At 44.4% G+C, this 13,429-nt stretch overlaps 1 protein-coding gene across 1 annotated transcript in view; it reads left to right on the forward strand.

Moving 5' to 3' along the window:
* Nucleotides 1-12,947, forward strand: part of Tgm6 (transglutaminase 6) — a 28,656-nt gene extending 15,709 nt beyond the window's left edge. Inside the window, exons 10-13 of the mRNA XM_047539240.1 lie at nucleotides 750-1,091; nucleotides 10,516-10,670; nucleotides 10,945-11,078; nucleotides 12,249-12,947. Of these exons, the coding sequence (XP_047395196.1) occupies nucleotides 750-1,091; nucleotides 10,516-10,670; nucleotides 10,945-11,078; nucleotides 12,249-12,402 (785 nt within the window). The 3' untranslated portion in view covers nucleotides 12,403-12,947. The remainder of the gene's footprint in view (nucleotides 1-749; nucleotides 1,092-10,515; nucleotides 10,671-10,944; nucleotides 11,079-12,248) is intronic.
* The last annotated feature ends 482 nt before the right edge of the window (nucleotides 12,948-13,429 follow it).

Here is a 13,429-nt window from a genome sequence, read left to right on the forward strand (position 1 = left end):
GGGGCCGACTGTCTCTACCGAGTCTCACCCTTCAGGTCTCTTCTGCTCTGCTCAGGTAACAAGCAGCTCTGATAGTGAGGCAGGTAAGCAGACGTCCCACAGAGAACAGAATGCCAGCTTCCCTTTCAGGTAGACACCACCAGTCTTTACCAGCAGGCCCCTTCTATTGCAGACACCCCCCAAACCTTAAGGAGGATTCTTTTCAACACCACCATATCCTTGCACGCACGTGTGCACATACACACCACCACCATTTGCTGAGTTCCCGTCTCCAGGAACGTGGCGCTCACTTGACGTCAGGGTGGGGCTGGGTGTGAGGCCTCTTCTGCACTGGCACCTGTCCCTCAAGTCCTACAGATGGATGGCTGGTCCCACCTGCCGGATCTTCTGGAGCTTAGAACAGGGGATCTTTTGTCCCAAGCTTTAGCCATGGCTTCAGGAGACATCAATATCTTGTTAAGATGACAATAATGAATTCTTTCCCAGTTGTCAGAGAAGCTGGAAATCTGCATTTTTATGCGACATCTCCTGCTCTGAAGTTATTGGCACAGATTATAAATTTATTTAAATAGAGAACCACACACAGGCATATGGCTGAGGCCTGCATATGGCTCTCAGGCTGCCAGTTTGAGCCCTCTGAGAGTCGTGGGAATTTGAAGTGGTGGTAGTGACGGTCTTGCCTGAGGAAACGGGGCCCGGGTTGGCGGAGGAAGAAGGTGCCTGCGGCTGATCTGTCCCATGCCCGGCAGGGTCCCGGAAGGAGAGGCAGGTGTACCGCAAGGCGGTGAAGAAGCTGTTCAGCGTGGAATCCTGGGGCCGGAGGACTTGGATCCGCAGGGCCGGCGGGCGTGGTCTCTGGCGAGACGACCTCCTGGAGCCCGCCACCAAGCCCAGCATCGCCGGCAAGTTCAAGATGCTGGAGCCGCCGGTGCTGGGCCACGACCTGCAGCTGGTTCTGTGCTTGACCAACCTCACCTCCCGCGCCCAGCGAGTCCAGGTCAATCTGAGCGGCGCCACCATCCTCTACACCCGCAGGCCGGTGGCAGAGATCCTGCACGAGTCCCACGCAGTAAGGTTGGGTCCACAAGAAGGTGAGAACACCCCGGCTTGTTGGGACCTGGTCAAGCCACGCCTTTTGCAGAAATTGAGGGTGGTGTGGGCTTCCCTGGTTGTACCCCCATTCCCAAGAAGGAAGAGGACATTTCTGAGCTTTGTGCTAAGTGCCTTTCCTCTTGGCCCCACTTTGCAGATGAGAAAACCGAGGCTCAGAGGGGTGAATGATAATAATAGTAATGAAAGTCCACAATCATCTGGTGGCAAACTGACCTGGTGATGAGGCAATTTATAGTCTCTGTATCATCCCAGGTAGTGTGAATGTTTACAGACTGAATAAACACACTCTGGAGCCAGTCAAAATGCATGGAGTAGGCCTTGTGTGACTTTTCTAAAATCCAAAAAACTTCTAGAGCCTGTCTCACTCTATATATTCTGTGTGAGAGGAGTGGACCAGCGAACCTCAGTTCACCGTTAGGTACTTCTTTTTTTTTTTTGGTGCTGGGGATTGAACCTAGGGTCTTGTGCAAGCAAGGCAAGCACTCTACCAACTGATTTATATCCCCAGCCCCAACATTAGGTATTTCTATGTGCCAGGCCATCCTGAGAATTCTGATGCAAAGACAGAGACCGGCATCTTGGGCACAGGCACTAATGGGAGCTTGGTCACTCCAAGGACAAAACTCACTCCCAGAGTCCAAAGTCACACAGTCTGTGCATGTAGTAGAAGGACCCAAACCCAGGCAACCCGGCCTTGGAGACGTACTCCTGATCAAGGGCAGGGAAGGGACAAAGCCAGGATTCCAAGCCAGCCATGCTAGATGCCCAGCACCCGCCGCCTGAGCCATTCAGTCCCGTGACTACAGGACCTGCAGTGGGCCGCACAGCCCATGGCCAAGGACACATCACATGCCTGATGGTGCATTTTAAATTCATCCTTGATATTTCACCACAAAATAGAATAGCTTCAGTCCTTTGGAAGGTTTTTGTATAAATTTATCTGACTTTATTGCTTTTTAAAAATATATCAAGGATTTTTTTCATGGATATATATGATTTACTAAAAGTATCCTATTTGATTATGTTTGATTATACTTCCCCTCCCTCCCCCCCCACTTTGCTATCTCTTTGTCCTTTTCTCTCCCTCTCATTCCTTCTGTCTCCTTTCCTTCTCTCCCTTTCTCCCCCTCCCCCCTTTCCCCTTTCACAAACTGTCTGAACTCGAAAGATTCAATTAAATTTTGTTTAATTGAAGCTGTTTCTCTGGACCAGCTTCTGAGAAGTGAACCTTTGAATTTTGACAGGGCATGAAAACATAGGAGGGAGGTGTTGCACAGTTTTTAGCTCTTTTTGTCACAAAAGCTGAATCACAAAATAACACTTCATAATGAAATATTAATTAACCTACACTTTCCCCTGGCTTTTAGCAGTTTTTTTCATGTTGAAAGTAATCCATATTCATTAAAGATTTCAAGAGTAAAAGAGAAAAATCGCCTATGATCTTACCACCCACCCACAAACTGTTAACAGGTTTTTCCTTCCAAATTGGTAATGCTTGTTTGCTTTTTGAAAAAAAAAAAAAAAATAGTTCTAATTAAATATTGCAAATACCCATTAGTGCCCTGATTTTCATATTACCAAGTAGTTTAAATATTTTTATAAGCTCTTCATAAACATCATTTAATAGATGTATAATATTTAAATAAATATATGATGATTTATCTTTCCTCTTCTTTGAGGTAATTACCAGTTTATTGCTATTAAAAATAGCACTAAGTACAAACATCCTAGTGCAAAAAAAAATTCCACTTTTTCTTCTGGATTTTTGAACTATTTTGTTAGAACAGATTCACAAAAGTGATGTTCTTAAGCCAAGTGGTAGGACTACTAAGTCATATAATTAATTAAAACACATAACTCATTTTAAAATAAATAGACTCTATCTTTTAGCAGTTTTATGTTTACAGAAGAGTGGAGTGGAGCAGAAAGTACAGAGTTCCCACCTACCTGCTCTTCTCCTAACATCCTGCATGGGTATAGTCTCTTTGTTACCATGGACGAGCCCATATTGACGCATTATTTTTAACTGAAGCCCACAGTTTACATTAGGGTTTGTTCTTAATGTTATATGTTCTATGGGTTTTGACAAATGTATAACAGCCTGTATCCACTTCTAGAGAAACATACAAAATAGTTTCACTACCCTAAAAATTCACTGTGCTTCACCTGTTGATCCCTCTGTCCTTACCCCCTGCATCACAGGCAACCACTGATCTTTTAACTGTCGCCATAGTTTTGTTTATCCAGAATATCATATGGCAGGAATCATACCCTTTCAACCTTTACAGACTGCATTATTTTCCCTAGCAATATTTATTTATATGTGTTTTGTTAGGTTTGTCTCTTGGTCTCTTGATATCTTATTTCCTGAATAAGAATACTGAATAGTCTTCCATTATATGGATATACAGGTTTTATCCATTCATGTACTGAAGAACATCTTGGGTGCCTCCAATTTGGGGCATTTATGAATAAATCTGCTGTACATATCTATATTAGTCTGTCTCAAATTACCACAATGAAATGCTTGAGGTTGGCTAACTTTATAAAGAAAAGAGATGTAAGGCTAGAGGTGTAGTTCAGTGGTAGAGCACTTGCCTGGGATGGCAAAAAGAAGAAAGAAAGAAAGAAAGAAAGAAAGAAAGAAAGAAAGAAAGAAAGAAAGAAAGAAAGAAAGAAAGAAAGAAAGAAAGAAAGAAAGAAAGAAAGAAAGAAAGAAAGAAAGAAAGAAAGAAAGAAAGAAAGAAAGAAAGAAAGAAAGAAAGAAAGAAAGAAAGAAAGAAAGAAAGAAAGAAAGAAAGAAAGAAAGAAAGAAAGAAAGAAAGAAAGAGAGAGAAAGAGAGAGAGAGAAAGAAAGAAAAAGAAAGAAAGAAAGAGAGAGAGAGAGAGAAAGAGAGAGAGAGAAAGAAAGAAAAAGAAAGAAAGAAAGAAAGAAAGAAAGAAAGAAAGAAAGAAAGAAAGAAAGAAAGAAAGAAGGAAGGAAGGAAGAGAAAGAGAGGGAGGGGGGAGAGAGAGAGAGAGAGAGGGAGAGAGAGAGAGAGAGGAAGGAAGGAAGGAAGGAAAGAGATTTATCTAGTTTATAGTTCTGCAGGTTGAAAATCCAGATAACATAGTGCAAGCTCTGGTAATAGCCCCATGACAAATGGCAGAACCATGCAGGAGGAGAGAGTGTGTCCCAAAACAGAAAGCAAGAAAGACTGGGGTCTCACAATCCTCTGCAAGAACGCACTCCCTCTGGTGGAAGGGTCTCCCCCTAGACCCCACCTCTTGAAGGCCTCACCACCTCCCAATACTGCCACCTGGGACCAAGCCTCCAATACATGAACCTTAGCGGGGACACACTTAAACCATATCCAAACCACAGAAATATCCATGTGCAGGTTTTTGTGTGGACATAAGTTTTCCATTGATTTGAATAAATTCCAAGGACCTCAATCTCTGGATCATCTGGTAAGTGTATGTTTAGTTATGTAAGAAACTGCCAATGTGTGCCACCGTGGCTGTGCCACTATGCATTCCCACCAGCAATGAATGAGTTTCCCAGCATGTGATGTGGTGGACTGGGGAGCGTCACCTCTAGTGTCTGTGAAATAGAATCTCATTATTTTAATTATAATTCCCTAATGACATATGAACTTGCATATCTTGTCATATATTTATTTGGTATCCATATATCTTCTAGACCTTTGCTCATTTCTTATTGGGGTTGTTTGTTTTCTTATTGTTGGGTTTTAAATCCTTGTGTATTTTGAGTAATAGTCTTTCATCAGGCATGTCTTTTGCAAATATTTGCTCCAAGTCTGTGGATCATCTTCTTAACCTCCTGACAGTACATTTTACTAGGCAGAGTTTTTAATTTTAATAAAATCCAACCTGCCAATGTTTTCTTTCATGAATCAGACCTTTAGTGCCATCTGTAAAAGGTCACCACCAAACACAAGGTCACCCAGCTTTTCTCCTGTTATCTTTAGGAGTTTTGTAATTTCCCATTTTACCTTTAAATTTATGGCCCATTTTGAGAAAATTTTGTGAAAAATGTAAAGTCTGTATCTAGATCCTTTTGTCCCTCCCCCTCTCCCCCCACCCCACTCCCTCTACAGGTGGCTATCCAGTTGTTCCAGTACCATTTGGAAAGACTTTTCTTTCTTCCTTATATTTTCTTTGCTTGTTTGTCAAAGATCGGTTGATTATATCGGTGCAGGTTTATTTCTGGACTCTGCTTTGTTCCATTGATCTATTTGTTCTTTCACCAACCACTCTGCCTTGATTACCGAAGCTTTATAGTAACTCTTCAAGTGGAGTAGGGCCAGTCCTCCAACTCAGTTCCTCCCCTTTAGTACTACATCTAGTAATATGGTCTTTTGCCTCTCCACAATATTTATCTTATCACAATAGCTAGGACTTCTATTATGATGTTGAAAAGAAATGGCAAGAGGGAATATTCTTGTCTTGTTTCTGATCTTAGTGGGAAAGCTTCTGATTTCTTAACATTGAGTTTGCTGTGTGCCGTAGATTTTTCATAGATGTTCTTTAACAAGTTGAGGAAGTTCACCTCTGTTCCTTGTTTGCTGAGAGGTTTTTATCATGATCAGATGTTGGGTTTTCTCAAATTCTTTTCCTGCATCTGTTGTTAGAAACATGTGATTTTTCTTCTGTGGATTTGGTAGGTTACATTAATTGACTTTTGATATTGAACTAGGTTTGCATGCCTGGACTAAACCTCACTTGGCTGTGATGTGTAATTCTTTTTATACATTGTTGGATTTGATTGGTTCATAATTTGTTGAGGGATTTTACATCTGTTCATAAAAAATATTGGTCTTTGGTTTTCTTTTTTGTAATGTCTTAGCTGGATTTTGATATTAGGGTTATGCTGGCCTCATAGAATGAGGTAGGAAGTATTCCTCTCCTTCCATCTTCTGAAAGAGATTGAATTAGTATAATTTCTTCCTTGAATACTTGGTAGAATTCACCAGTAAAGTCATCAGGGTTTGGTACTTTCTGTTTTGGAAAGATATTAATTACTGATTCAATTCCTCTTATTTATGGTACTGGGAATTGAACCCAGGGGTGCTTTACCTCTGAACCACATCCCTAGTCCTATTTTTTATTTTGAGACAGGGTCTCACTAAGTTACTTAGGGTCTCACTAAGTAGCTGAGACTGGCCTTGAACATGTATTCCTCCTTCCCCAGTCTCCCAAATTGCTAGAATTACAGGCATGTGCCACCATACCTAGCTTGATTTAATTTCTTTATAGATACAGGTCCATTCTAAATAACCATTTCTCTTTGTATGAGTTTTGACAGATTATTGCAATTTTCAAAGAAATTTTCCAATTTTGGTAATCAAATGTGAGGGCATACAGTTATCCACAAAATTCCTTAACAATTTTTTTAATGTCTGTGGGATCAGTAGTAGTGTCCCTTCTTATATTAGTAACTTGTGTCTTTTTTTCTTTTCTTTCTTTTTTTTTCTTAGCCTGGCTAGAAACTCATTGCTTCTGTTGATCATGTCAAAAGAACCAGCTGTAGGTTTTGTTGGTTTTCTCTATTGATTTCCTGCTTTCAATTTCAATTTCATTGATTTCTGCTCTGATTTTTATTATTCCTTTTCTTCTGCTTATGTGGGATTTAGTTTTTCTACTTTCCTAGTGAAGGCTGAGGTTATTGATTTTAACTTCCTTCTTTTCTATTACATGCTTTGAATGATAGAAATTTCCTTCTAACTTTTGCTTTCACCACATCCCACAAACTTTGAAGTTTTACTTCTATTTTCATTTAGTTTAAAATATTTTTAATTTTATCTTGAGCTGGGCTGGAGTTGTAGCTCCGTGGTGGAGCACTTGCCTGGCATGTGTGAGGCACTGGGTTCAATTCTCAGCACCACGTATAAATAAATAAATAAATAAATAAATGTCTATCAACAACTAAAAAAATATTTTAAGAAATTTTTATCTTGAGCTTTCCTCTTTGGCTCATGTTCTTTGAGAAATGTGTTGTTTAATCTCAAAGTGTTTTGTATACTCCAGCTATCTTTCTGTTATTGATTTCTAGTTTGATTCCACTGTGGTCTGAGAGCAATACATTATATGATTTCTGTTTATTTTCTTGTAGGGGTTATTATCCACATTTTACTAGTTTGTTAAGTAAGCCTTTATTGAATGCTCATTACATATCAAGGCAATAGAAATAAAGATAAAATGAAGAATTCGTTTTTCACCCAGGAGATTATGGAGAAATAGGAAGACAACAGAGAATCTCAGGATGATGTGCTTACTGCTGCTGTGTGGTAGGGAACCCTGGGGATGGAATACCATCCTGCAGAGACAGGACAGGAAAGGAAGTCATCACAGAAGGCTGCTGGATGTGGAGGGGGACCTGGGGCAGGTTCCTGGAGTGAGGAGGAGACCTGAATGGCAAAAGTGTAAAGATGTTGAGAGGGCGTGGTGGTTCCAGGGAGGAGCATTTCAAAAGGAGAAGGCAGAAGCCGCCCCTCTCTTAAATCCCAATCTTGGAACGTGTACAGTACCACTTCCCGATCATCTGTTGGTTCAAACAGGCCACTAGGTCAGTCCAGATTCAACAGAAGGGGTGTACACTTACCTCCTGATGGGAGAGTGGTAAGGCCCACAGACAAAAGTGCATTTGGAAGGGGAGACAAGTGGCCCTCTGGACTCACAGCTGCTGCAAGTCACCCCAGTGTAGGGAAAGGACCCACAAGAATGGGGAGGACTCAGTGGTCCCCCAACCATAGAGGAAGCTCAGTACCCTGCTTGCCAAGGAATAAATTATTTATTCCTCATCACACCACTAGCACACCCACTCACAGGTGAGTAGTGGCAGTCATGGAGAAGTTATGCAAATTTTTGTAGGTCTCCCAGCTGTTCAGAAGTGGGCTCAGGATTCCTGGGTTGTCAGCCTGGCTCTTGACTCTGAACCTCCGCTGCAGTTGGTACTAGTAAAGTCCCTGATTCTTCCACACATACTTCCCCATAGCTCTTAATTGGGGTAGACAAGATGAAACACACAAACTGCAACGCCATCTTCTCTTATTGTATTTGGAGAAGGTGGTAAGACTTTATTTCTGTGAGGTCTAGTTTCCATGGCACTGAAATTTGTAGGCGTCTCCTGCTCCCTCTCATATGAACTGCTTTATCCTCATCATTTAAAAGCATATTGAAGCTGGGTGCAGTGGCGTGCACCTGTAATCTCAGGGGCTCGGGAAACTGAGGCAGGAGGATTGCAAGTTCAAAGCCAGCCTCCACAATTTACCAAGAACCTAAGCAACTCAGCAAGACCCTGTCTCTAAAGAAAATATTAAAAAGGGCTGAGGATGTGGCTCAGTGGTTAAGTGCCCCTGGGTTCAATCCTCAGTACTATAAATAAATCATATTTTAAATTAAAACAAATAAAAGTATGTTGATGCTGGATTCCTCAGGCCCTCCATCCGGGACCTTCACCTGCTTGTCAGAGCACAGGTATTTGTATACAGAACTAACTTCCAGCCTTGGCAGAGTAGCTTCTGGCAACACACAGGGCTGATTTCGATTCTTTTTAAAGTTGTTAATGTGTAATTTACGGTACAGATTGTGATATATCTTGGTGAGTGTTCCATGTGATCTTGAGAAGAATGTGTGTTCTGCTGTTGTTGGATGAAGTATTCAGTACATGTCCATGTATCAGGTTGATTGATGGTGCTGTTGAGAATTCCTGTTCTAGGAAAAATATCTCAGCTTTCCCTGGGTTGTTAATGGAGTCCATATCTTAGAGGACTTCAGGAAGCTCTGGTCTGAACATTGTAATAGTTCGCTTTTCTCTTCCTTTCTCCCAGAGTCTGAACTGGTGCTCTGCTCATCATATCATTGGTGGCACATGGTGACTTTTTATGCTGGAGCCTGGGAATTTGCATTTCTAACATCCCAGATGACGCTGGTGTGGCTGGTCCTGGGACCATACTTGAGGAACCCTGGTCTACCACCATGCAAGGAATAAATGATATAATGTATACAAAGCATTTGGCATAATTCCTAACACCTAATGAACATATAATTTGGGTGATGTTTGTCAGTATTTTTATATTTCTATAAGTAATCATACTTGCTCATGACATTGCTATTAAATTAGTTAATCCATGAAAGTGCTTCAAAGTACCCAGCAGGCTTTAATCCATTAGTGAAAGTTTGCTTTTATAATCACAAATTATTGCTATTATTGTTGTAAAGACTTTTCCAGTAATAATTTACTGGATTAAAGGAGCCCAGAAAACACTTTAACACTGGTATTCAAGAGCATCTGCTGTCTGCAAAGCCCTAAGTGAACAGAGAGTATGCACCAAGTTCAAGTCCTTTAAGCATCTTTCCATAAGTTCAAAACTCAGATGTCTTTGAGGTCAGGAAGAAAAGAGGGGTAGAGAAAGCAGTGGCAGAACATAGAGGATGGAGCAAACCAGAAAGGACACATCACACCTAAAAGAAAAGAAACGTAATGTTCCAAAAAACACAAATATAAGGGTGAGATATGGTTTGTGGCAATTCATACTCCTAAGAAGAGAATACATAGATGGGGAGTTTGTGCCTGGTGAGAAGGAGACAGAGATGCCTGGGACCATGGGAGCTCAGAAAAATAAGAATACTGGGGCCAGGTGTGGTGGCACGTGCCTGTAATCCCAGCAGATTAGGAGACTGAGACAGGAGGATCGTGAGTTCAAAGCCAGCAAAGTGAGGCACTAAGCAATTCAGTGAGACCCTATCTCTAAATCAAATACAAAAAAGGTTTGGGGATGTGGCTCAGTGGTTGAGTGCCCCTGAGTTCAATCCCTGGTACCACCCCACAACAAAAGAGTACTGGAAAGTGTCTCAGTGAAGCCTCCCCACCGTTAGTAGGGCTGACTAGGAATAGCCCTTCACGGAGAAGGGAGTTTCTGAGAGTTTAAGGGAGTTTGTGAGGAAGTGGATCTCATTGGGTTGGAAACGTGAAGCAATCCTTTAGTTTCCTTCTTCTCTGTGCCTGGCACATAGTAGGTTGTCAATAAACAGTGAATGGATTCCTAATGGAATGGCTGAAACACTGAGGGATTGCCATCCTGAATAATTAGAGAGAGTTCAGATACATCTCTGGATGCTCTTAGACGACAGTCTGGTGTCTCAGTAGTTTACAGGCCTGGATTTGAATCTCACCTCATCTTGGCTCCTTGATAAACTTTCTGTGAGGCTTTGGACAAAAAATATTACCCTCTCTGAGCCTCAGGTTTCTTCATCTATGAATTGAAGAGAATAATGCCTTTCTCGGGATGATCGGAAGGACCTGAGAGGGTATCGCTATTGCTGGGCATTCCTTCCCCTTCAGAGAACCACTGAAGACAAACACCAAGGCCTCAACGCCACCTCTGCTTTCCCTTCCAGAGAAGAAGATTCCAATAGCGATATCTTACTCTCAGTATAAAGAAGACCTGACGGAAGATAAGAAGATACTTTTGGCTGCCATGTGCCTGGTCTCCAAAGGAGAGAAGCTCCTGGTGGAGAAGGACATTACTCTGGAGGACTTCATCACCATCAAGGTGACTCTTGTCACATCCACCAGCCTGTTCCCAGTAGGCCCACTTCAAATCTGGGGCAAGGCATCAAAAACTAGGGAGCTTATACTGATAGCACCCACTCCAGCTCCCAGGGTGAGGAGGAGAGGTGGGGACGCAGGGGATGGGTTGGTGGCACCAGTGAGGAGTAAGTGCAGGCAGGGATGGGCAACGCCCCATCTTCTGACCCAGCCAGGACCATGGGCTTCCTGGAGGGGCGGGGAGGAGAAGGGATGGCTCACGGGTGTTGCCCTTCCAGGTGCTGGGCCCAGCCGTGGTGGGGGTGGCGGTTGCGGTGGAAGTGATGGTGGTCAACCCGCTCCTGGAGAGAGTGGAGGACTGTGTGCTGATGGTGGAGGGCAGTGGCCTTCTCCAGGGACAGCTCAGCATAGAGTAAGTGCCACCCTGGACTCGGGAGCCCAGGAGACAAGGTAGTACTTTCACACTGGCATTCAGGAGCAGCCTCTGTATGCAAAACCCTAGGTGAACAGAGTATGCGCCAAGTTCAAGTCCCTTAAGCATCTTTCCGCAAGTTCAGAACTCAGATTGAGGGTTGCTAGGGAGAGGGGCTGCCGTCCTCTTAGGATGGGCCAGAGGGAAACAACTGGGAAGGGAACAGGGGAGAATCTGAAGCCCCAGAGCAAGCTCACTGCCTGGGCACATCAGCTTTTGTCCATTTAATCATTAGTTTGCGCAGCCATGGACTCACCCGCTCGCTCACCCGGATCATGGCCTCACTCTTCTATCCGTCGACCTCATCCTTCACCCACCCGCTCACTCCATCACTTGCTGTGTCGCTCATTTGTCGAGTCACTTTCATTCACGCTTTCACTCACTCCTCCCATTGTTCACTCATCTCGGCTGTGATTGGTCAGTCGCCCCCTCATTCATTCATTTCTGCATTATTCCTTCACTCGCGCAAGTTCTGCTGACTCACCGACTCGCTCATTCATTCGTTGTCAACCATTCCCTCATCCATTCACTCTGTTCTGCTTCCCCGTCGGCTCTGTGTAAACTGTCAGGATCACCAAGATGAACGGAGGGGTCCTGCCTGGAGGCGGACTCTTGGGGACAAATGGCCTTTCCCGTGAGAAGAGTGATTTATGCAAATGGAGGGGTGGACCCCCAAGATCCCGGGGATCAGAGGCAGCCCTGAGTGAGGGTGTGTTGGGGCCGGGGAGAAGCACCAGTAAATGTCTGAGCTGGGCTTTCAGTGGTGAAACGAGGAGCTTTTCTGGTGCCAAGAAGTTAGGAGGGCTTCCAGGCAGAGGTGCCGTGGCTGGTGCAGTCAGGGAGGTCTCCTGGAGAAGGGAAACTGACCTGGGCCTTGGGTGTGGTGGGAGGGGAGGGCTAGGTGGGAGGAACACTAGAGAGAAAGCCCAGGGGAGGCCTGTTCAGGGCACCAGGAGATTAGCCCGGCTGGAGGGCGCCTGGTGGAAAGGCAGGGAAACATGTTAATGAGGCTTGAATGTTAAGCCACAAGGTGAAACTGATCCTGAAGGCCCTGGACTGGCATATGGAGAGGTGCTCATGGTCTGCCTTTCCTGCTTCCCTGTCCTCCAGCGTGCCCAGCCTGCAGCCCCAGGAGAAGGCCTTGGTCCAGTTCAACATCACCCCATCCAAGAGTGGCCCAAGACAGCTGCAGGTGGACCTTGTCAGTCACCACTTCCCGGACATCAAGGGCTTTGTGATTGTTGACGTGGCCACAGCCAAGTGACAGACCTCTGATGATTGCAGGGGAGGATTCGGCCTCTGTCTTGCTTCTCTGCACCTTTCTGTGGGAGCCGAGAGGCCTGCTTCAGTCTCTGCCCTACTCTGTGAATTGAGGCAAGCCTCTTGCCTTGCAGGTTAATCCTTAAACTTTTGGACAAATGGATGAAATAAGAACCTACGGATCCCTATCCCTTCTCATCACCCTCCTGACTGGGCGCAATTGACACCTCCAAGAGTCCTGGTCACCCTGGCCCATTCAGCTCTGGCCTCTGTGCCCAGACAGCTCATCTCTCCTGTGTCTCTCTCAACTCTTCAAATGCCCCAGCCACGTCCAGACCCCAGAGTCCTCTCCCAGTCCCCCAGGACTGACAGAGAACCCAGAACGTTAGAGCCGGAAGCTAAGCATCCCTCAGCACTCCCCTACAGAAGGGAGGAGACGGCCGAGGCCGGCAAGCTGGGGGCAGAGTCGCCCTGCGCCTGCTATTTGCCTCTCTTCATTTTACCCAAAGTCACATTCCTGAGAAGCATTCGATTTTAAGCAGAGGAGAGTTTCCCTCAGGGGAGATGTAGGCTCTGGATTCGAGGGGCAGAATCTGGAAAGCAACTGAAAAAGATGAAGCAGGGTCCATCCAACGGACTGTATGCCCCTAAACTCTGCAGCCCCAGATCTGACCCGGTTACGACCAAGGAGCGCATGCCACCACCCCAGCTGCGCCCCATGTTTCTTTCTTTGGCACGGGTCCAGCAAAACATCTGCCCAGCAGTCTGCACTATGCACACGGTGTGCTTGGAACCAAAACAGGACACCAGCCCTTGGAATAAGGACCAGAGCAGACACCATCAGGCCCTGGACATCAGTGAACTTGGATAGGAAATTCAGCTCTGAAATTTTCTAGGAAGTCCAAGAAATTAAAATTAAGGATAGAATTTAAGTCATCTGAACAACAACAAAACGGATTCATCTGTAGCAAGACGCCTCCTGGATACAAATTCTGCTGAGAATAATTGATGTAAGGGGCTTTGCGCAAAGT

Source organism: Sciurus carolinensis, chromosome 2 (genome assembly GCF_902686445.1).
Source record: "Sciurus carolinensis chromosome 2, mSciCar1.2, whole genome shotgun sequence".
Taxonomy (NCBI): Eukaryota; Metazoa; Chordata; class Mammalia; order Rodentia; family Sciuridae; genus Sciurus; species Sciurus carolinensis.